General features: G+C 49.4%; 1 protein-coding gene across 1 annotated transcript; it reads left to right on the top strand.

Moving 5' to 3' along the window:
* The first annotated feature begins 13,532 nt into the window (after positions 1 to 13,532).
* LOC135823058 (uncharacterized) lies at positions 13,533 to 23,826 on the top strand. Its single transcript, XM_065335886.1, has 7 exons — positions 13,533 to 14,078; positions 16,022 to 17,350; positions 17,728 to 17,962; positions 18,642 to 19,098; positions 19,643 to 19,765; positions 19,974 to 20,202; positions 21,745 to 23,826. The coding sequence occupies exons 1-7, from the start codon at positions 14,012 to 14,014 to the stop codon at positions 22,281 to 22,283; spliced, it is 2,979 nt and encodes a 992-aa protein (XP_065191958.1). The 5' UTR covers positions 13,533 to 14,011; the 3' UTR covers positions 22,284 to 23,826.
* Positions 23,827 to 24,291: the final 465 nt, after the last annotated feature.

Below are 24,291 nucleotides of genomic sequence, written 5' to 3'. Positions count from 1 at the left end.
TTCCACAGCTCCAAACGTCAATCCCATCTTGTCTGGTTCGAGTGCCACCATCGCGTCTGGTGCTCGGTCTTCTTCCGGAATCGACTCGAGAACTGCATTGTTGTCACTCCGCCATTTCCCCAGGTGAAGAGATCCGCCATCCAGCCACACCTGCACCCCTTGCCATACTCGAGTGGCTTCTTGTTCGTCCGGTGAACTTCCAAGCAGGTGGACCATATCAGGTGGCGGGCAATCCTGCGTCTAAGTGTACCTAGCACATTGTTGTTCGGTTTGTGTCAACGGCTGTTGTGATGTCCCTCCGAGGTTCTGCATCTCGGAGAACTCTTGGCAACCATTCTGCCCATCAACTCTCTACACAGAAACTTCTGTCTCCGCCAATTATCTTTTCTCCTCTTGGGCATTTGCCAACATAGAGCATAGACTTCTTTTTTCTGCTGCCTCTAGTTCCTCTCGGGTGTGTTCCCTGGCCAACGGTGTTTGCTCGAGCTGGCGACGCAGTTCCTCGTTGTGACCATGTAACCTCTAAGCGTCACCCCTGGCCCGGCTTGCCAGTTCCAGTTCACTACTCCACGTGTCTCTGAACCGTCGCCATCTCAGGGCTTCATGGCGCTGTGCATCTGCGTTCCTCTGCAGCCGCTCTACTTCAGTGTGTAAAGACCCGAGCTGCGTTTGGTAGGCCAGCTCCAGCAGTTGGACTCACGTCGCTCATCAGCAAAGCTGGGAGTTGTTGATGCCTCCCTTCCAAGGCGTCCACTTTCAAATTCATTTGGCTTATCGTAGTGGATCGCCCCCGTGTCTTCGCCAGCGTCTTTTCTTGCAGTCTCCACCATAAATAAATGCTGCATGAGCGCCGGGGACGAAGACTGGTCCAGTCGTCCCCGGGACTTCGAGAGAGAGAGAGAGAGAGAGAGAGAGAGAGAGAGAGAGAGAGAGAGAGAGAGAGAGAGAGAGAGAGAGAGAGACAGACAGACAGAGAGACGGACAGACAGACACAGAGAGAGAGAGAGAGACAAAGAGAGAGATGGAGAGAGTGGGAGCGAGAGAGAAAGAGAGAAAGAGAGAGAGACAGAGCCTAGACAGATAGACAGAGAGAGATAGAGAGACAGAGAGAGATACAGAGAGACAGAAAAGAGAGAGAAAAAATAGATTCAAAGGCAGCTCAGATGGCTGTGAACATGATTTAATGCTGGGGGGGGGGGGGGAGCTGCAAGATGGACAGAGTTCTGAGCTGTGAGAGGGAGTCTGTGGCTAGGGTCCAGCGGATAATGCTCCGAAAATGTTCGTATAATGCTAATCATAATGCTCCAAAAACTACCTTATAATGCTGATTATAATGCTTCAACAAGGGCTATAATGCTCTTGGTTTGGAACAAAAATGGAAGAAAGGCTGCGCATTGTCAAACTTCCAGGAAAGGATGCATTTAGTCGATCTGCCTCTGAAGCTGCTACAATATCTCTCACGAGCTCCACCACTTCTTAGCACTATAAGACATGATCGCGTCTCCATTGGCTGCTCTCCATTGCAACTTTGATGCAGGGCTGTGGCTGAATTGTGGGTGTATCAAATCTTTTCCCTTGTTTATCCATGTAGCGAGAGGTGAAACCATTATTGCTGGTGATCATTTGGATGCTGGAAGCTTATCATAGGAAGTGGTATTCCTGCCTGCAGACAAGCTGTCACTGCTTCCACTCTGTGAAAATGTCTTCATCTGAAACAGCTCACGTGAGGCCAGTTCCTGAGAGACGATGTCGGATCGAGATCCCTCCCATTTGCAGAAATCCTGAAAACACGTGGTCAGACGTTATTTTGCCGCTCTACATCCTCTGCTTGCCGCTGGCTGTCTTCTTCTCCTGAGGTTGCGTGGAGACAAATGGTTGGCCACAATACTCTTCCTTTCTGATAGCACTTGACTGTAGGCCTTGCATTACAATCGTCCACGACAAACTGTACGTCCTTCACCAGGAAAGTAAGACACGCGCTGCTGAGCACTCAAGTGGACTTGGTACTGCGTCCACGAGAAATTCTAGTTCTTTTCGAGCCTGCTGAGCTGGACTCGGCAAAGGCAGGTATTTGGAACAAGCTCTTTCTGTTTATATCCGCTCCTTCATCCAGGTCCAAATTTATTGGATTAGTGTTTACTTCAGTATCGCTAGAGATGCTATGGCCAGAGCCTATGGCATGACAGGAAGTAAAAAATAAATAAAAAATCGTCTGCTTGATATTCACTTCGCGTAGATCTACGTCTAGTCTCCTCCATGCATGGCTCTCCATGATTTCTAAAAAGAACTCCTCGTAAATCATCGTTACGGATTTTGTGAACAGCCTCAGTGCAACGTTGGGCATGCTGCATCACATGTACATCTACCTGACTACATTGCTACATAATAACAATATTCGAGGGATCCGCGTCGGCATCGCTTGAATGTTCAGAAACACACAACAACATAACGACTTTATGTAGCAATGGCATTACATGCAGTTACAGGTAAATGTAGCATTAGTGCTAAACAGCCTAAACTGAAGCCAGTAAAGGTGTTACGTGTCTGCAAAATCACAGTCATGTGCCGGTACAATACATGGCATTTCACCTCATGACTTTAGCCGATTGTTGCCAAAATCCTGAAATTTCCCGACATTATCAACTATGAAACTCGTTATGCCGCTCAAACCTAACATAATGCTCGTCTTGTTCCTTTCTAATGCTCCATAATGCTCTAATGCTCGGATAGTCTCATAATGCCGAATATAATCCCGGCATTATCCGCTGGGCCCTATCTGCGGCCCAAAGCCACTGGCTTCGGTGAAGATGGTAGTGGACGTTCGCTTTGAAGGATTGTAGGCCCTTAGGAGATGGTGGTTTGGTGAAGAGGGAGGATGGCAGCGCATTCCAGGTGTTGATGATGTTGTATGGAAATGTGCGTCTTAGGTAGTTAGGAGCGCCTGGAGGGAGAACATATTCCAGTTGGTAGGGATGTGAAGCAGACTGTTGGCATTGTCTCCGGGTTACAGGTGCGACATTGTGGACAATGAGAGGGGGAACCATGGATCTCAGCAGAGGAGGACCTGGTTGGCCCAGTAGCTTGAAGACGTGAGTTCGCCCTGGCAGCAACTGACCGGAGATGCGTGGAAAAGGATAGCTTGGAGTCTACCATAACTCCGAGGAGTTTCAGGTGTGTCTGCTGTGGGATGACCTCCCCTCCAAAGTTTATTGCAGGGATAGGCCAAGGCCGCTGTCGATGGCAGGAGATTCGTAGGAGCTGCGACTTGGATGCCACTTTGTTCCCCATGCATGTAACGCATTGACGGAAGCTTGGAGACTGTCAGCTTGGTGTATGGCATCGTCGCGTGTATGGATGCAGGCATACAGCGTGGTGTCGTCTGCAAATGTTCCCATTTCAGACCCTGGAGCCAGGCAGCTATCAGCATCATTATTTAATTATATACACTGGGGGTGAGCAGATTCTTCTTTCTTGAACAGATGGCGACGAAAACGTTCAAGGAAGCCTAACCTGTGCGAATGGTTTGTGTATGGAATGCGCAACTAATACTTGCTGTATTTACTGTGTTGATTTCATTTCCGTCTCCGCGAAAACTGTTTAAAATCCACACATTCATTTAAACCCGTGAAAACTGTAAGAGAGCACCCAGAAAGTGGTGGACATCACGCAACTGCTTTGTAAATAAAAGACTAAAAGAGTGAATAGCAACTGAATAGAGCGGTTGTCAGTTGACAAACCCCCTTTTATTGAAAACTGTAGAATATGATTGTTTATTTAGTATAATTTTGCAATACGGAACTTTTCGTAGACCTTGTCAAAATGGGAGTAAACAGGAATATGGGGAGGAATACGTGGTTGATTAAAAGAGAGCAACACTTTCAAATAGATGCTTTTAAAGTGTTATCAGGTATTATCTCAAAAATTTGTGATATCAGCATTTTTCGATTCTTCTCTCTCCCGGAGCAAAGGCATGAACACAGTGACTGCGCAAGTATTTGCAACTTGATTTAAATTTAAAGTGTCCAACGTTACAACTATGTACGCGTGGACAGTGAAAAAAAAGCAAACTGTTTCTGACTTCCTGCTGCCTGACACTCGCTTCGGCTACAGATTTTCCGTGCCGGCTGGCTTAACTTTCAGCGGAGTCATGCCCTTACTGGCTGGCTTGTTAGCCGCATCGCCATGGAAATTCTCCTTCATATCGTCCAGCGAGTGCAATGAAAGCAATCTCGACCATCTTCGAAGTGGCCTCATCTCCCGCGCTTCGACTTGGTGGTAGTTTTCCGGCTCGGCCGGCGACGTTTTGTTTTTCTTGGCGCTCGATCTTGGTCGTTGCGCCGATGGATACACTTGCTTTGGACAACCCGGTGGTGGAGATTCTGGTAGCTCTAGGTTCTTTTCCTTCTTCCTCAAGCTGCGTAACTTCCATAGCCGGTACCAAGACGTCTTCTCCTGACTGTGTGCCTGTGTCCCGGAGATTCCGGCTTTCGCAGCATACGCACTGTCGTCGACTGGCTTGAGTTTCTTTGCATGAGCGTCTCCTTGCTGCTTTCGCATGTATTGTACAGCAGCACGACTATCACACAAGCACCCCTCTGGATTTCCAGGCTTCGCGCCTTTGATGTTCTCGAAGATGTTCATGTGCGCCGCATCACCTTCGAAGCGCTTCTTGCGCCGTGATACCTCCAGCACCATTGTGTCGAACGTCGAAGCTGCCGCTGGGGCTGGCGCTACCGCCGCCTTCCAATCCAGCGACTTGAGCGATTTTCCGTGCTGTTCCTCCAGAAATTTGGACATCTTGATTGACTGGCCGTTTGATATGGCAGTGGCGGGGACAACGGGGCGCTGTTGAAGCATGCGGTAGCTCGGTAGAACACCATCGTTGACGCGAACGTTAGGTCGCTCTAGCTGTTGTGGTATGCTGAGCACTTGCGTCTCGGGCGCGGCGTTCTGCGCCACAGTTCTCCACCGGCCCTGCGTACCCTGCACAGCGATTTTGCCAGATTTCTCAAGCAATGGGGAAGGCTTGAACATAGGCGGCTCCTTGATAGCTCGGGGCAGTCCTGCCCCTACCGGAAACTCCGAGTTTCGTTTGTCTACCATAGCCATGGCCGGAGGGCCTCCTCTTCTAGAACTTAGTAGAAGTCACTTGCCGCGACGTGCGCAACGAGTTTAGGGTCACAAGTGGTGGCGGAATGTGACGCAGAATTGTCGACGAATAATGCTTCAGCTAGAGAGGCCGTAAAACCTAGCAGGTGCTTTGGAAGCCGGCAACGTGGATACGAATTTCGGGCGAGACCAAAGACCAGTACCATTGGGGGTCGACAAGCTGCCAGTTCTTGGATGAAATAATCGTCTTCGTCTCACTACTTCAAACGTCCTCATCTGACACTCGGGGATGCATAGCGTAGATCTGGTGCTCAAGTAACAGTTTCAGCTGGCACGCCTGACATAGAGAATAGACCCTGCACTGCACTGGTAACACTACTGCTAGTACATGTACTAGTCCCGTCAGTGCCACATTCGTGGTGACTGTTTTGGCGCGGAACCGCGGAGCTTCGCACCAATGCATGGTGGCATGATGCGCGGGCACCACACCCCGCACGCGCAGCTCGAGCTACAGTCAACTCATGCCAGAGTCATGGATCAAGGCAACGAAGCTGTAGACTGAGCCATCCGCAGAGGGAGTGAGGAGTTGCAGGAACGTGCGCGCGGTCTTCTATTTGAGGTGTTCATGGCACTAGCTGGTCAGCCCACAACTTTTACTCCATGCACAAGTAGATCGAACGTGCCAGAAAACCTAGACCTGATAGTAAGTGTTAGTAATAGTAAGCCATTGCCATTGGCCCAGTATGGAAGTGCGGGTGAAATCCGGTCAAATGACCACTACATGTACATGTAGTAGCTAACTTGCATCAAGAGTAGATAAACAAGAGTGTGCAACTCCGGATCTCTCCTGCACAATCTGCAGATACCCCGCGCCCACGGCGGAATTTTTTGTTTACGTCACCTTTTTTCAGAGAAACGCGGATTTTGCCGCAGAGCAGTGTGAGAGCACGTGCTGGGCACCGACCTTGTAGTGTAAAGCCTAGGGACCCGGCAAATATGCCGGCACTAAATCGAGCATTTTAGGGTGCAAAAATCACACGAGCATAATCGGTGATTTCGTGAGCATAATCGGCTGGTTACTGACATTTGTCGAGTGGATAGTGCGGTTGAGGAGGAGGCTGAAAGTGAAAGGGATGAGGAAAGCAAGAAGGTGGTTTCTCTGCTGGACAAGCTGAAACCAGCAAAGCTATCTGAACTTGCCAGAGCCACAAAACAGAAAAAAGAATATTTTTTAGTTTCCTTTATGTTTGAGAATGCATCTTTTTGTGTTGGATGCGAAGAAAGAAATGGATTTTAAGCGAAAATTTGTGAGAATTTCTGGGAATTATCGGCATGGTTTCAGGCATTATCGGCATGTTTGAAAGAATTGCGAGAAAGCACGATGGGTGATTTTTCGAGCATATTTGCCCGGTGCCTAGTAAAGCCCAGCCAAGTGCACGAGGGAAAACTCTCCAAAAGGCTCGCAGCGCCTGCGTCGTCGAAAAGATTACGTCAACAAAAAATTCCGCCGTGGGCTAACCCATCCGCGAGTTGCACACTCTTGTTTATCTACTCTTGCTTGCATGGATACAGCTAGCAACGCACTCAGCATAATTATGATGATAATGTGTCTAATATTGACTGAGTACGAGGTCAATATGACATAAAAGTCGAGTAAAAGACCGAGGCGAAGCCGAGGTTTTATTTCCTATACTGACCAAGTACGAACTTACCACGAAGTCAATATTAGATTTATCACAACAAGCCAAAGTCTGTGTTCAATCCCTAAAAGGAGTCAAATATAAGCAGTCCATATACATGTAGCCCTAAGGAGTGAAATATGCATGAATATTTGACTGCTTATAGGTATAGCAACTATCTATGGGTGTCAATACTATTGGGAGTGATAAGATCATGTTCTGCATGTGATGGTCATGTGGTTTAGCACTAGTATTAGCACCGCTTTAGGAGCTGCATCTGCGCCTTGATCCTTGAATGGTGGTGGCGTTCCTATGGATGCGTAAAACTCGGCCTCTAGTCTAGCGGAGTCTCCTCCGATCCCAGGTACTACACACACACACACACACACACACACACACACACACACACACACACACACACACACACACACACACACACACACACACACACATACACACACACACATACACACACACACACACACACACACACACACATACACACACACACACACACACACACACACACACACACACACACACACACATACACACACACACACATACACACACACACATACACACACACACACACACACACACACACACGCACACACATACACACACACACACACACACACACACACACACACACACACACATACACACACACACATACACACACACACACACACACACACACACACACACACACACACACACACACACTGAACGTGCTGCGCTGGTTTTCAAGGAATTGTTTTGAGTTTTGCCAGGTATCCCAGGTACTACTAAGTCTAAGTATTAGTAGTATTGGAGACCCCTAGGCCCTTCTGCGTTTTAATTAGAGACCACGTTAGGTAGAGCCAGGTACTACTAGGAAGGGGTAATCCATGGCATAGGACGATAGGTGATCGCTGAAACCAAGTAACGTTTTCAAGTGTTAGTTTCACCTGAGGCTGAGCAGTCTTGACAGCCCACAGAACTGTAGAAGGGTCAGGCGGATTCTGCCGGAAGAAAAATTGGCAGAATTCGGTACTTTTTCTGGTAAGTTTCATGCATGTTTGGTATGTGGATAAAAATGGAGCAGAATTTGAGGAATTGCCCGCCATAAGGTTTGTATGGTTCTGCCAATTTCACTGCTTTTCGAGCAGAATCCGCCGGTCCCTATTTAATTAAAGTACCCAATCTGCGGACAGCATGCTGTTTCGTTCTTTTTGAACTCATCAGCGCAGCACAGAGAAAATGAGGCCGAACCTGATAGCAATGGAAATAAAAATTTCCAATCAGGCCCGAACGTACCTTGCCAGAGTGCTCAAACTGACAAGTCAGTGAGCTCTGCATAACGCAAACAGCAAAGGCACTACCCCACGCAAGAGTGCTCAACTGCTACAAGCAGGAGCGAAATACTCAATCTGCGGACAGCATGCTGTTTCGTTTTTTAAGTACCTGTAGTACTAGTACTAGTACATGTAGTAGGCTGTACACATACACAGCTAGCTAGCTACACGTACTTGTAGCCCAAAGCCTGCATAGGGCGATAGTGGCTGAGCTATTCCCAGCGTTCCTTGTCTTTCTCCGACACGACTTGCTCGCGTTCAATTCACGTCCCTCTTCCCACGCGACAGCGAACTGGGTGTGCGCGCGCATGTGCGAGTGTTTGTTAGCGTGGACCAGAATGACTCCTTGGGTCGGTAACGTTTAATTGAGCGACCACCGTGCACCCCACGGTGCAAGCAAATGTGGTCGTTAAAGCCAGGTGGTCTTTAGAACCAGGTTCCACAGTGTCTGTGTAGAACTGTCCTTGTATGGAAAAATGGTCGTTAAGAGCAGGTGGTCGCCAAAACCAGAGGTCGCTTACACCAGGTTTTACTGTACAATACAGGTTGTAGTCGCTGGTAAGGCAGTGTGTCAACAACTGGATGCATGCAAGTCCCATCATACGTGTCGGACTGTGAATGACAGTACTGAGTATCTGAAGACATACTGCCACTGGTACATGGTATGTTGGGCCATTCCAAACTCCCCACCACAGGCCCTCCTGAATTACTTACTCACTTGGAAAAGTCTTGCAATCGTGTACAGGTATTGTCTCAAGTCACGTATCCCATGCCACACTAGTCACTGGCCTGTGACCGTGCATCAAGAATAGATCGCAACCAGTGAGCACAGGCTCAGTGTCAGTGCCCAGGTACTTGGAACCCCCATGACACGTCCATGACCACAGTGCACCGTGAAGTGTGTATCCGACTAACGTTTTACTGGTACTTGAAACTAGAACGTGCGTGTAGCTATTGAGTGTTGGAATCTCCTTGCACGATCTTCTAGAAGAAAAGAACACCGCGCCAGTGATTCAATAGCATTCCATTGTGTTAGGCTAGGCTCGATTCTCACAGGGAGCACAGTCACGAAGGCCATAGCATGCAATACGGATAGTGCTCAGATGGGAAAGGTCCAAGCAGCGAAATGAAAACCATGTCCGTAGATCTATGTACTTCGAAGTACTTGTACATGTAGACTGCCGCATGAGTGCCTACATCATGTTTTAGAAACATCCACGTCTCTCTCTCTCTCTCTCTCTCTCTCTCTCTCCAGAAAAATCGGTAGAATTCAATGGTACTTGTTCTGGTACTTCAGTATGTTCAATGCATGTTCGGTGTGTGAATAAAGGAATGGAGCAGAAGAAGGAAGTGTATACCCTAAGGTTTGTATGGTTCTGCTCGTTTCACTGCTTTTAGTCGAGCAGAATCTGCCAATATTCCGAGTATTATATTCCAAAGGCTAACTGCAGCTGTAGCTGGTGGCGTTCAGTGTAATCAGCTCGTGTTCACCTGGCCTTAGCAGAAGTAGATGAGGGGGGGGGGGGACATAGTGGTCAACTATGGCCCTGCCAGACACATCAGCTCATGGAGTCCTGTAGTAGCTCACACTGCACCCCATCATCACCCCATCCCTCTGCTATGTGTTGGCTTCCTTACTTGCTAGACTGATGTTATATGATTCTGGACTGATTTGAATCACAACTACATGACTGTATCTTCCTTGTTGGCCATGGGCCATCGTGGAAATAAAGAATAATAATAATGGAGTAGCATACATGTAGAGCAGAGATCATCCTAGTCCTTACTAGCACACTCTGTATCAGGACATCGAGGCCAAGCATGTGCTGGGCTTTTCTCCAGACACGAACAAGGAGATGCAGATGGCCAGGAGCCATTGAGGGGAGATTGAGGGGCGTATTGGAGCACTGGCTTCAAAAACCCTACATGCATGTGTGTATCAATGTATTTTTACGGGAAACCACAAGCCTCAAAGACAGATACGGCATAACACAGATGGCTCCAGTCCAGTCGCAGCTGTGGAGGTGAAACTGGAGTATCTCCGTCAACCTGAGGTCTCAGCTTCAGTGTTACACGTACTTCCAGTGTACCAGGGGTGAGGTAGGAACAGTTGACGAAAGTCGGACTAAGTGGACTGTGGCGGAGAATACATGTAGCACATTCCATAGAGAAGTTTATTGTGTGTATCACTATGTGTGTGTGCGTGTGTGTACGTATGTGTAAGTGGGTGCGTGCGTGTGTTAGTGTGGTGTTTGTAAGTGTGTAAGTGTTTGCCTGGACCATAATTGCATAATGGTAGTTCTGTAACCTTTTAAAAAACGTAATCCGTTGCAGTCGCTGCGGCAGTGTCAGGGGCAGTGTTTCCAAACTGGATGCATGCAAGTCCCACCACGTGGCCACACGTGTGTGAGTGTGAAAGACAGTATTTTGAAGACATACTATAATACTATAGTATGATGTATGGCCATTCCAAACTCCCCACAACATGTTCTCCTGAACTTACTTGACAAACATGCCATTACCTATTGAACTTGGAAAAGTCGTGCCATCGTGTACTGGTACTGTCTAAAGTCACGTATCCCATCCTACACTCGTCACCGATGTGTGATCGTGCATCAAGGATAGATCACAACCATCCACGTGAACACAGAGTACAGGTACTAGGTACTGTGGAGTACATGCGTGTGCAGGAGTGGGGTAAGCCAGCGTGTGGGCATAGACTCTTGATGATAGTCTGCCCTGGCCAGGACCCTGGCCCAATGAAGATACTTCTCGTTCTTTCCATGGCCATATGCCATGTGCAGAGTGCCACCACTACTCACATCTTGTCTCTTGACTAAGCTGAGATACACAGCCTCACTACACCAGGCCAGGAGAGGGTAGGAGTGACTCAGGGGAACCCCCATGGCATGTCCTCTTCACAATGCTCATAAAAATTATACTGGTATGGGTATGACCGCAGTGTACAGTGTAGTGTGTACAGCAAGTCAACATTCCAACAATAATTATGTTTCTAGAGGTATACGATCCTCACGTTTATAGGGTCCGACCGTGGCTCTGGCGGACACATCGGCGTATGGTTACATGTACCGGTACATTGTACATGTAAGTCATACTGGTGGCATAGGACATGTAGCATTATTCTTTCTCTCTCTCTGTCTCTATTATTTCTTTCCAGTGTTCGTCATTCTGTGAGAGCTTGATCACTTGTCCATGGAAGAAAGTAGCAATGCCTAACGTTATTCAGAGTTCATTCTGGAGAAGTAAAACAAAGTATACTTGAACAACCAACCAATCATACTAAATCCTGAGCACTGGCTGCCCAAAACCTCTGTAAACCATTGATTTGACTCTGAGTGGTGCCGATATACATGTAATCTGTAGGACGTTTCACCTGAGCCGAGGCCACATGTACCTCTACCAGGAAGTGCGTACATTTTTAAGTGTTTTAGTAGTTTTTTTACCATGGAAGACTCGTTAGCAAAATGTATGTACGGAAACCTCAACAAAAGTAGTTTTTTTTTAACAGAGGCAAGGAAGAGAATGAAGTTGAAGACTCCATTGCAGCTGTACTTATCGTTGATTCAGATGATGGTAAATACACACTTGGCAATATGGCGGTAAATACACGCCTGCACACAGACGCTCTCTAGGCTGCAAAGTGATTCTGGCGCAGAGCTCTCTTTCTCACCACCACCACCATCAGTTCGCGCCTGGCGCCTAGTCGATGCATGGTTAACGGTATCCGACATAGCAGGCTGGTACATCAGGTAGCGCATGGCGCATAGTATTTTTAGTACATGTATTTGTTTATTTCGAAGTACTTCAAAAGTAGTATTTAGTATTATTTCAAGGATTACCCAGAGGCTCTAGGCCTGTCGAGAGGATCTCCTACTCAGATAAATTTCATAATTCGTGAAAGAGTATAAGTACAAAGAAAGAAAACAAAGAAAAGAAGCAGACACAGCAACGACATAGCTTGATTGCGACGTAGATTCTACATTTCGTCCCCGCTGGACTCATCAGGCACTCTCGGCCCTTTCCTCTGTTTCAACAACGGCAGCACAGCCACTGATGATTACTAGTATGTGGCACACGTAGATCTACAGTGTAGTCTTTCAACCAGGGAAGCAGATATTACATGTGGGAGAGTATTTTTTTCATATGGTGGTAAACACGCACCAGGCAATATGGCGGTAGATACACGCCGGATAGTAATAATACAACAGGAAGAAAGGAGATAAATGGCTGTGAATACAGTCTAATGTCGAGCCAGACGCGCCTCAGCCTGGACGAGGTCGACAGGCGCGAGGTCGAAGTGACGACGGCGAACAGAGCGTGCTCCTCGGACACAACGGATGGCAGACCTGGCAAGAGACAATGCCAAGCATGCAGCACCGCGGCCAAGCTACAGCCCAGCAGGCAGCGTTGCGTTTGGTGGCCAAGCCGTGCGCCAGCCTCTTGATGACCACAGCTGCTTCTGGGCCCATGCCACCACAGGAAGAGAACACTAACGGTGTGAAGGAGCCATGCTCGACTTCATTGACACATTCACCGTAAACACGCTTCTTCTCGCCTTCAAACCTTCCGTAGAGGGAGGGGAGGGACTTGGCACGATAGCTTTACGCTTGGGATGGATATTTATTAAAACACCCTTGTATGGAAGAATGCATTGCGGCTAGCTATCGGTCCAGAATCCCTTCAGAGAATTAGATAATCTAAACGAATGAAGATTCTAACATTCTACTACTTGTAGGACTGTCCTTTCGGACTGTTAGCATCTCAAAGTACTTATGCAAACATTCTTGTCAGTATTCAGGTCTACTCGCTGGCATGCCGTTACCCTGTTCATCGTAGCCCCCCCCCCCCCCCCTTCCCACTGTACTCTCTTGTACCATCATCCTTCAATGCGACGGACCCCACGATAGGCGGTTAGCCTTTGGGTCATCCTAAAAAAGTTATTATTACACTTCATCTCATGTAGAGCAATAATTCTATGGGTTCACTTTGAAGGCAACCGGTGGAAAGGCTATTTTTCACTTTTTTGTTGCCATTCTGGTGGTTTCAGGCTCTTGAAATGCCTTTCCCAGAGTTTTTAAAAGTAGATTTTGAGACTATGCATGTTCAAAAAAATGGGTTTCGAACCTTCCTTTGACTGCAACTCCTTCTTTTGGATTCGGAAACGAATAGTGCAGTGAGCGAACCTTCGAACCTTTCGTTGATCCAGCCCTACAACAGTTATTACGTCCTTCACGTCCACTATGATACTTGATAGAGGCGCCAGGCTACATCACGTGTAGCCGGCACTGCTAGTTCTTGTAGCTGCGAATTTCAACCGTCCATAAATGGATGGCTTACTGCACAAGATCAGAGTCCATGTTCCGTTCATGGAGCCCAGGGCCCGCGGGGCAAACAGCAAGCCCTGTTTTGAGCAACAAGGACTCTTCCTGCTTTGTCTGTTTCAAATCACGTTAGTGTGTAGTGCCGGAGTCGGAGATGGAAAAGTAACTAAATTTTAGTAGGCCGTGGTGTTAGTGACGACCACTTGTTCCGGCTCGTGAGTTTTTGTCCTATCCCTGAAGCGTTAGCACCACTTTCACCGGTAATACTTCGCTTCCGGCTTGCCATGAACTCGTGACGAGCCTTTCCGTACGAGTCATTTCGACGACGGAGAACAGAAATCTTCCGCTGAAAGATTCTTGCTTCATAGCTGGTGCTGGTCGATCAGTACGTAGCCAATGTCCGACGTCAATGGAACTCGTGGCCGCGACGAGGAGAACGATGAGGCTACGTGAGGAATAACTCTGGCCGCGGACAGAATCCAGCTCAGTCCAGCGCTTCCGTCACTCAAAAAGTCGGTGGCGCATCGTTCGTCCAGCCGCGATGCCGGGCCGTTCTCTGCGTCGTACGAAGGCCGTGGAGCCAGTGGAGGGAGATGGTTCACCGACACGTACGTAGACGACATTGTGCCACGTTTGCTCTGGACGAGTCTCTGCTTGGAGCCAATAGTGACCTGCAGTAGAAGTCGTCAAGATTTCTAACTACGGGACTTCATAGTATTTGTTTCCAACCAATCCAGCATAGAACATTACAGGGTTACGTTCAGTCCATGTCCTAGTATTGCATTGCAACCAGGAGTAGTGAACAGCCACCTTCCCAAAGCAGTTTCTGCTCTCGTAAAATCCTGTCACCCCCCCCCCCCTCCCCCTGTGTGCACACAGAGAGACAGACCTGCCCTGCCCGGAACCACCCCTCTCCGGCTGGCCCCAGACAATATCCCCCCCCCCCCCCGTAGCACGTTGTGCACTGCACTTGCCTGCGACCCAAGAGGCCGCGGGTTCGAGCCCCGCAGTCGCACACATCCGACTGCCAAATACCATGACACAGCTCACCAGACCGAGGTGTGGGTCCTCTTCACTCAGTAGAGATGACTCGAGCTGAGAGCTGTACTTACGATGCTGAGAGGAGGGCTCACACCCCAGTATGGCAACTCCCCCATGTCTAACCCCAAGACTAGGGCCTGGGGTATGTCCGATTGGTAAGGATCGAGATCGGGATCCAGATCTCGGATCCGTCGGATCCTTCAGAGTCAACTGAACACTTTATTTTGGACCTTGACTGTTGCCAAGTTGACGGAGCAATAAAATGGCACTCACAAGTCACCCAAAAGGGTGAAAGTCGTACTCATCGCGTGTGTTGTACCAAAAGGTCAACAAGCTCTATCTCGATCCAACAAAAGTGATGATTTGCCCGCCATATATGCACCAAGGTCACATTTGGATACGTTGGATCTGGTCAACGCTGCTCCCCGAGGTGGGTTGACCGGATCCAAATCCGAAGGATCCGGATTCGACCAATCGAAAGGGTGCGAATCCAGTTGATCCCGTGGATTGGGATCCCGATCCTACCAATCGAACATGCCCCAAGTGAATACTGCACTAAAAAAGGAAAACAAGTTAATACCGCACTCAATAGTAGGCATACTGCATTGGCCAAAAGAAAAGAAGAACAAAAGTTGGGAAGGCTTATTAAAGCCAGTTAAGGGTCAGTATCCTCAAAAGTCACATGACACGCTACAGTTCAGTTTTACAGGTGAAATCCGACCTAGCATGCCAAGCCAGTGCTCAAGACCACCTCCCAATACATCACTGTACTTGTGCGCGTGTACTTTTTTCGGCAGCATCCACACCACTTTCAGGACGTCAGGATCTGTGTCTGGGGTACCAAATGTGATTTTTGGTCGTTTGGAGTTCACCTGGTACACGACTGTATGTGCCAGGAATCCGTACACTTTGTTTTGGTCGATTTAGCAATTGGCCTTTGGCCTATGGTTGGTGGATCTGATCTATCCTCCCCCACCGTTTAGGAGCCGCATCTGACGCCTGATTATGGGGTGGTGGCGTCCCACGGAAGCGGAAAGGTGGTTCTTGACCAGGGAGTTGTTCGACTCCTTGTTCTTGACCTGCCCAGTACGCGAACCCGTCGAATTAAAAAAAAATTAGCAATTGATTTGCAGTTGATTTTTGTAAAGACCAGTTTCTCCCTGGGAGTCACAGGACATAATTCCTGTAGTGACAAGCTAGCTGCGTAGTATGGGTGTTGTGTTAGAAGAATGCCAGTCACGCAGAAGCCTGAGTTGGACGTGACAAGAACGACAGTTCACAAAAAAACAGAGGCGCCCGTTCCCAGAGCCATGGGATGGCATCGTTCCTGTGGCTGGTTATTGCTTCTAAATTTGCAAAGCAATTGCAAAGCAATCGCATGCATATGTTTTGTATATACACGCTAAGAAACAAGGATTGCCTTGCTTACCACAGTGGCCCATAGAGGTTCTCACTCCAGGCTGACATTGAGCCCGTTGTTTTTTTTGTTTGTTTTGTTTTTGTTTTACAGCTCCATCAGCTTTCACCAAGGTAGCGAAGAAAAGCCGACAGACTGTACCAGCCTCTTCACGCAGTGTCTTCTCACAGAAATCTCCCAACCGGGACACAGTCGTAGAAGATCTCAGTGACGAAGAGGAGGACGAGACCACCAGAGTGGGCGCAACCACCAGGGATGGCACACCACCCAGAGCAGCTGTGTGCGACGGCGGTAAAGCAATGGTGACCTCGACCGCCTCGGACAGTACAGTTAGCTCGATGCACGTCGTCCCATCGAGCTTCAATCTTCTCGGCGACGTCGATACGTCCTCGTTTGATCATGTAGCACTGGCGACAAGTACTCAGACCATTTGGGAGATGGTTCCCAACGAGAATGTGCCACGCATGCCTGATTGCCGCAAGCCAGAACATACCACTGCACAAGCACCAGGCGGCTCTCATAGTGCACGACAGAACCAAGGCAAGTCCGACGAGAGGCGCCCGCCTGCCGACGAGACTGGCTTCCGACCCATCTCTCCGTTGAAGAGCGAGCCAAGCTTACTACAGCAATCCTCTGCTAGTGGCGTGACTCGCCCTCAGGGTACCTGTGCCTTCGCTCTCCCGTCGGTTGCCATCACTGGCAACACCGTGGGTGAGAGCACGACGGACTCTGCTGGCGATAGGCACACACCGGCATTGGATTATCTAGCTATAGGTAATGGTGGTGGAGGGCAGGGAGATGACATCACGCTGGTTGAGACTGGCTCCATGTATATACCGCACTCTCGGCGTGGCTCCTACTCTGGTGAAACCGAGGTGTTGCCTAGCCGTAGAACGTCGGGTGATAAGTCTATGCACATTCATCAGCAGTCTCAGGACAACGGCTCATGTCAAAACTCACTTGGCATTAATAACTTGCGGGACAGCAAGACGTCATCGATTGGCGCCAATTTTGACCTCCATTCAGAGAGCCAATGCAGCGGGCATGTGCCATGCGACGCCGTCTGCCTCCCAAGTCACTCCAGTGACCAGGATTCAGATCTTCCACCTTCACCAAATCTAAACCACCCATGCCTCAATCGGCTTCGGAGGCAAGATGCTGGGGTGGAGGCCGTCTCCTCCACAGATCGTTTGACAGGCAACCAGCGCCCTCAATCAGCAGGCAAAAGCAAGAAGAAATCCGGCACGTCGAACCGCTGGGCGTGGCTAGTGTGCGCCGCTTGCTTTGTGATCTATTGTGTGGCACACGGCACTCGTTTCGCCTCCGGTCTCGTCTACAGTGAGCTCATCAAGCCCCCGTGTACTGGTAATGAAACTGACCCATCCATGTGCGGCGGCTTCGGTGCTTCAGCTTCTGCCACAGGTATGTGCAATGTCAATTTCCTCAACTGTTCATGCCGTGCGTGCGTGTGTGTGTGTGTGTGTGTGTGTGTGTGTGTGTGTGTGTGTGTGTGTGTGTGTGTGTGTGTGTGTGTGTGTGTTCTCATTCTGCAGGGTGATGGTGATCAGCTGATCGTAACCATGGTGCAATCCCAGCACAAGTGGCTATGGCTTCTGATGTAGCATCGCTATCATCGCCTCCGGCGATGGGCGTCAAAGGTCAAAGGTCAAAGGTATGTCTGTCTGTACGCGTGTACACGCGTGTACATGTGTGTGTGTGTGTGTGTGTGTGTGTGTGTGTGTGTATGTGTGTGTGTGTGTGTGTGTATGTGTATGTGTGTATATGTGTATGTGTTTCAGCATGGATCTTCAGTCTCTACAGTGGTATAATCCAGGGCCTGGCACCGCTCAGCAGTCGCTTGATCCGTAACTATGGCTGCCAGTTCACCGCCTTCCTGGGCGCAGTGGCGCTCGGTCTTGCGTACTTGACAAGTTCCTATGTCCCAGCACTCTTCGGTCTGTTCCTCACGTACGGAGTGCTGGGCGGTGTTGGAGCGTGTCTCCTCTACAACGCCTGCATTTTAATGATCGGCAGGTGAGTTGGCCATCTTCTATGCATTGTCTGTCATGACTGTTGTGCTGTTCTACTGTACCTGGATGGGTAGAAACAAACCAACATCATGTTCAGTTGAGTATTGATTGTCTGACCTCTCTTTTTGGGACTGCATGGGAATTCATCCAACATAATTACTTAAAATGTACGCCATTCGAGATCACACGCGATTATCAATTCAGTCAACTCCGGACAGCCAGCTATTTCGACCTTGTTGGGTCTCATTGGAGGAGATCAGAGTAACTGGAAGATACAGTGTAAATTCATTGCAATGAAGACGGTAAATTCATTGCAGTAAAGTCTAGTAAAGAACAAGATGAACATCTTCTCAAGGCATCATGTTCAAATTGCTCTCTCTCTCTCTCTCACACACACACACACACGCACGCACCCACGCACGCTCGCACGCACGCACGCACACACACACACAACACGCGCGTGCATGCACGCACGCCCGCCCGCACGCCCGCCCGCCCGGCACGCACGCACGCACCCACGCACCCATGCGCGCACACACACACAACACGCGCGCACGGACGCACGCACGCACAGTCGCACGCACGCACGCACACATACACACACACATTCTCCTGCTAACTAACATTGACATGTGCTCCTAGCTGAGTTCTGTTCTTATGTTCTCAACTCTCGATTGCCGCAGCTATTTCAAGAAGAACCGTGCAACAGCCAACGGCATGGCACTGTCCGGTGCAGGCTTTGGCGGAGTGGTCATCACGTTTGTGGCGCAGACCGTCCAGTCGCAATCCGGCTGGCGATCATTCTACCGCTACATGTCCATCACCACCCTACTGATGCTGCTTGCCACTATGGCGCTGAGTCCGGCTAACAGCAAACGTGGTCGCCTGTATGTGCGTCGGCACAGCACCACCCTAGTGAGAAATGAAAAGCGTCCGCTTGGCGCTAAGAAGAGCAAAATACAACTGGGAGGCATGCTGAGTGGCCGAGTGTCGCCGGACGCTGCCCTGAAGTCTATCAAGGTCTCCGTTGAAATGAAGATCACGGCGATGCGCAGTCGCATGCGTCCGCGCTTGTTTGCGCTGATGATCATGGCGTTTCTCTTCTACGACGTCGTCTCCTTCATACCGTTCTTCCTGATGGTGAGTCAACCTGGTGAACATGTGTGTGTGAGGGGGGGGGGGGGGCTGTATGCATGAGCATGCATGGGTACGTGTGTGTGTGAGGGGGGGGGGGGGGAGGGGCTGTATGCATGAGCATGCATGGGTACGTGTGTGAGCGGGGGGGGGGGGGGGGGGGGGGGAGGGGGGGGGGCTGCTTGCATGCGCACCGACGAATATGTGTGTGTGTGGGGGGGGGGGGGGGGTGAATGAATGCATGTGCCAACGGAGGAACACAATGGTGTAGTACCTTGCAACAACAACAACAAGTGACCAAGGACCTGCATTGCCTCGATTTACTTGCCAGGAGTTACACATACAGAAAAGATCAAGTGGTCTAGGTGAGCGTGAATAGCAACACCCTGTGCTTAAAAACAATTTCTTCATACAGAACAGCAGACTGCTGTTTCTGCGTGAATTGTAAATTTCCTGATGCACCCGTGGATCACACAGACTCCATTCCGAAACCAAGAGCAGTAGTTCAGGTTTCTCTCCGGCCATCTTCTGTTTGTTGTCGTTGTCACAGCCGGACATTGATGGCTTGCAGCCAGTGACGGTAACATACATAATGTGTGCGTCTCTTGGTGTTGGTTCTGTACTCATGGGAGTTATCAGCAGTAAGGTCAAACTCAACCCCTGTCTTCTGCAGGTAAGTGTGTGCTTTGTAGGTCATCACACACACGCACGCATGTACACTCACTCCCGTACACTCACTCCAGTTTGCACCCATTGTCATTCCTGCTACCCTCAGTTTACGAATGGATGAATGTAGGTGCGTGTGTGTGTGTGTGTGTGTGTGTGTGTGTGTGTGTGCGCGCGTGCGTGCGTGTGCGTGTGTGTGTATTTTTTGGATTCAGGCAATGAGCTTCGGCGCTATGGGTCTTGTGTGTGTGATCCCGGTCGCATCGAGTTCCAGAGACGGCTACTTTGTCTTCTCCGGGATCTACGGTCTGTTCAATGGTGCAGCGTGGTCGTTGTTCGTGCCGACAATGGTGGTAATCTTGGGCTCGGCTCACATCCGCCGTTACATTGGCTTCATTTTCTTCATCGGCATGCTGGGTACAGTGGCCGGACCACCTGCAGCAGGTACGCATACTTGCATGTACTGTGTACCTCTCAGCTGCATTTCCATGGCAACAGGGCATACTTGCATGTACTGTGTACCTCTGAGCTGCATTTCCATGGCAACACGGCATCCTTGCATGTACTGTGTACCTCTGAGCAGCACCTCTATGACAACAGGGCATACTAGCATAGTAAGAAGGAGCCACGGGTGTGTGTGATCCCCGGTAGCCTAATCGGTAGGGGCACTGTCCCGGAAAGACATTGGTGCTGGGTTCGAATCCCGCTCGTGGATCCTTCTTTTGCAACACTGGCGCCTGGCAATGGCACGCACCCATGACCAATCGTACTCCCCCGCGCGCGCGCGCGCGCGCGCGAGTAGGTGCGACGTGAGGACAAAGCCTGCTGGGCAGGTGAGCAGGTGTAGCAAGATGGACCCACGGGTGTGTGTGTATGATCCCCGGTAGGTTAATCGGTAGGGGCGCTGTCCCGGAAACACATTCATACTGGGTTCGAATCCCGCTCGTGGATCCTTCTTTTGCAACACATTGTATCTCTGATCAGTATGTCCATGGCGACAGTGCACAGACCAGAGTTTACAATCAGAACTGGCTGCAAAGGGAAGGGTGACTCACACCGTTGGTCATCGCCAGTGAATCAACCCTCCCAAACGAATGCTGGTGAACAGGACGAGAGAGCTTGGAAGCTCAGGGCCCTACGCAATGCTTTTAGTCGAGCGAAAGCGAGGCAAACTGAACTCTCTGCTCATTCTGCCAATAGTTTCTCTTGTAAAGACGCTGTACATGAGCTGAACTCAATTCGCTTCCATAGAATTGGGCACCATTGCCCGTTTGGCCTTGCGAAATAAAATAAAAATCAACAACAACTACCTTCGTCCAGTCGTTTGCAGTCGATACAAACTGTTCTTGACCTGTTCTAAGCGTTTTCATATCCATCAAAATCCATCACGAAGTTTTTGTTAACGGAGGAAGTTTTTGTGGACCCTGGCTAGCTAGCGCCAGACGTTACTGCACTATCGCCCTGCGTGCATTCCCCCTATACACTTGGCATACATACCGGTATATGCCAGGCCTCTACAGTCTCTCATTTCTTGGTGCTGACCGCTTTAATGCTGTACATAATGCTACTATACATACTCATTCTGTTGATGGTACGGTACGGGACAGATACGGGATAGCGCCAGGCGTGACACAAGCAAACCAACAAACAAACACGAAATTAAAGCTGTATGGACCCTGGCTAGCGCCAGACGTTACTGAAGTAACGTCTCCTGCATAGCTACGGGAATAATAAATTCATTTCAGCTTGTCGGTGAGAGAGGCTTTAAATCCTTGGTGCCAGTGTACAGGTGATGTGAATATTGCAGATTACTGGACTATAGATCGCACTGTTTAGTCCTGGTTCTACGGGTCCCCTGAGACAGGTGCCGCTTACCGTATCGGGGTGATCCTTTGGCCAGGCTTTATTGTATGTGTGATTGTGAAATTGAAATTGTCACTGCTGGCTTGCTACCGCGGTGCCATGATGTTGCTGTGTGCAATCCAGGTGCTATCCTGGACCACACCGAGTCCTACCGGCACGTCTTCCTGCTAACCATGGCGTTTCTGATCGCCGGCTCTGGTCTACTGCTGCTGGACTACCTGGGACTGCGCTGGCAAGCGCAGCACGAGCAGAACCTGATCCACCGCAGTCAGCTAGGCGCCATGATGCGAGGCTTGGCTAAGGAGACGACGGACCGCGTGGCCGTGCTGGGCGACTCGCCACCTGTACGCCGCCCCGGCCGCCCACCGATGCTTCACCGCCAGAGCACACTGATGCACCTGCAAAACATCCGGCGTGACGCTATGCAGCTGCTCGACATGCCCTTCTTCGACGCCATGTATGATAGCCCAGCGGACGGACCTATGGAGGAATTCTCGATGGATGCGTTCCGCAGTAGAGGCGAGCGCAAGAGCTTTGGCACTCTCGTCTCGCAGAAAGTGCAAGCGGACTCTGACTGGAACGGGATGCTGGATGACGAACCAAACGGCATAAGTAATGCAGCCTTCATGGACGCGGTTTTCACAGACTCGTTGTCTGATTGAGTGGACTGACATTCATCCTTGGTGGCTATCCGTGTGGCTGATGGTTTGCTTCGGCTCTAGTGCCTAGTCTATGTGGATAGCAGTGGATAAACAATCGTCGTGTACATGCATGTGTGTATTGGACTTCTTGCCGTCTAGTGCACAAGCTGTAGTTTGACATCACTAGCTAGCCTCCGCTCTACGTCAACCAATTTGGGAAAAGCGCGCGCGCGCGCGCGAGCGTGTGTGTGTGCGCGCGTACGTGCGTGCGTGTGTGTGTGTGTGCGTGTGTGTGCGCGCGTGTGTGTATGTGTGTGTGTGTGTGTGTGTGTGTGTGTGTGTGTGTGTGTGTGTGTGTGTGTCTAAGGACTGGCTTGGCTTTCCCCACAGCCGTGCAATGGCAATCGAACCCATAGAGACACATGGAAGCTGTGGACACACTTGCAACAGATAAAGCTAACAGTGGTTATCGTTGTGAGCCGTATGTGCAATACTCCTCTGCGTGGATAATCTGCCGCAGCGATCGACAGGGCAAAGCGTGCCCTAGGGCTTCGTCACAGCGTATGAATCACCAGCACAGTGATATGGTTGTTTCATAGTGGCAACCTCACACTCAGCATCTCAGGCATAGTGAATGTTCGAACGCAGCATTTTGCTGTACATGTCACCTATAAGCATGTACCCAGTGATCCTAGCTGTCATTTTTTGCTGAACCTTTTGACAGCCCTGTCTGTCCGTCATGATCTTTCTTTCTTTCTTTGTTTTTGTTTCTCTCTCCAACCTGTTCTTGAATCTTTTTTAGCTGTGTGCCATATGGCCACTTTTTTTCTTCTTCTTTTTTACCAAGACCACTTAAAGACAGTACAACAAGTAGTATCAAACATTAAAATTCCTGAGAAGAAGCACGCCAACATGAACCGTGCGAGTGGTGGAGAGGGTCTGGACCGCTCCGTCAGCCTAGCCTATTCACTATAGAAGCATGCATGGTTTGTGTTATGGTGCACACAAGCCAGACTGGGTGCACGCTGCTAGCTCGCTTTCAACTTTTCCTCGTTGCGAATTGTATTCAGATACATGAAACTCATCCTTTTTGGACTTATGCCAGACATTTTTTCCATATTTGAGTCTGACTATCCTCTTTTTACCTAGGCTCCCATTAGTGCTCTTTTTTTTTTTTAACCTTCATGGCATGTTTTGTTTTACATTGCTTGTAGTCATGTAGTACTTTTTGGTAACCTAGATACATACCAGTCGCTGAAGCGATGATAGTGGGCAAAGATATGTTAGGCGCAGTGCACTGGGATTACCACGCTGTGCTATAAGTTTATAACACTCACTAGTGACAGCTGCAAAGCTTAGCCTGAATTCAGGGTCATGTGTTTTATCCTTGTCACGATTGCACCAGTTTGAACATTGCGCTTACACTGTATTTCTAGCCAGTGAATCCCTATTTTTGAATTTCCCTTTGATCTCTTTTGTTTTTCTTTTCTGTTATGACACCTAGACACACCGCATGGTCCTGCATACTGTTGTTTTAACCACCCAGCAAGAGAATGAAAGTGGAACTACGGGTTTGAGAAGTGCGGTATTGAGTTAGGGAGAAGAAAGATGCGTGTGCGTGCGACCGACACTGCCCGCGGAACTGAACGTGAAGAAATTCATGCTGATATGATTGGTAACAAACCATGACGCTTTGATTGCAAGGGAATACTGAGCCGGAAAGGGAAAATCCTGATGTCAGCTACTATGTTGAGCACACTTGCACATGAGTAGCGGTACATGCAAGTAGCTAGTGACTATGTCGTGACCATCACAGACCTTTTAATGCGGAAGAGGGCCTATAGGCCACGGTGCAGCCGTACGGATTTGGCACAGTGCTGCCATGGGAGTCAGTGTATAGACCAGCTCTCTAATACGCACTTCCCTGCACTGTGCGACCTGTTGTCACTGTCAGTGTTGAGCTCAGCAGATGTCGGTAGGATTCAAGTCCCGGCTTTGTGGGTTATCAGAATGACAGATGCACCGGGGA

The sequence above is a fragment of the Sycon ciliatum genome, chromosome 8, assembly GCF_964019385.1.
Source record: "Sycon ciliatum chromosome 8, ocSycCili1.1, whole genome shotgun sequence".
NCBI classification, from domain to species: domain Eukaryota; kingdom Metazoa; phylum Porifera; class Calcarea; order Leucosolenida; family Sycettidae; genus Sycon; species Sycon ciliatum.
Note: the sequence above shows the minus strand (reverse complement) of the source record. Positions and strands in the feature narration are given on the sequence as shown.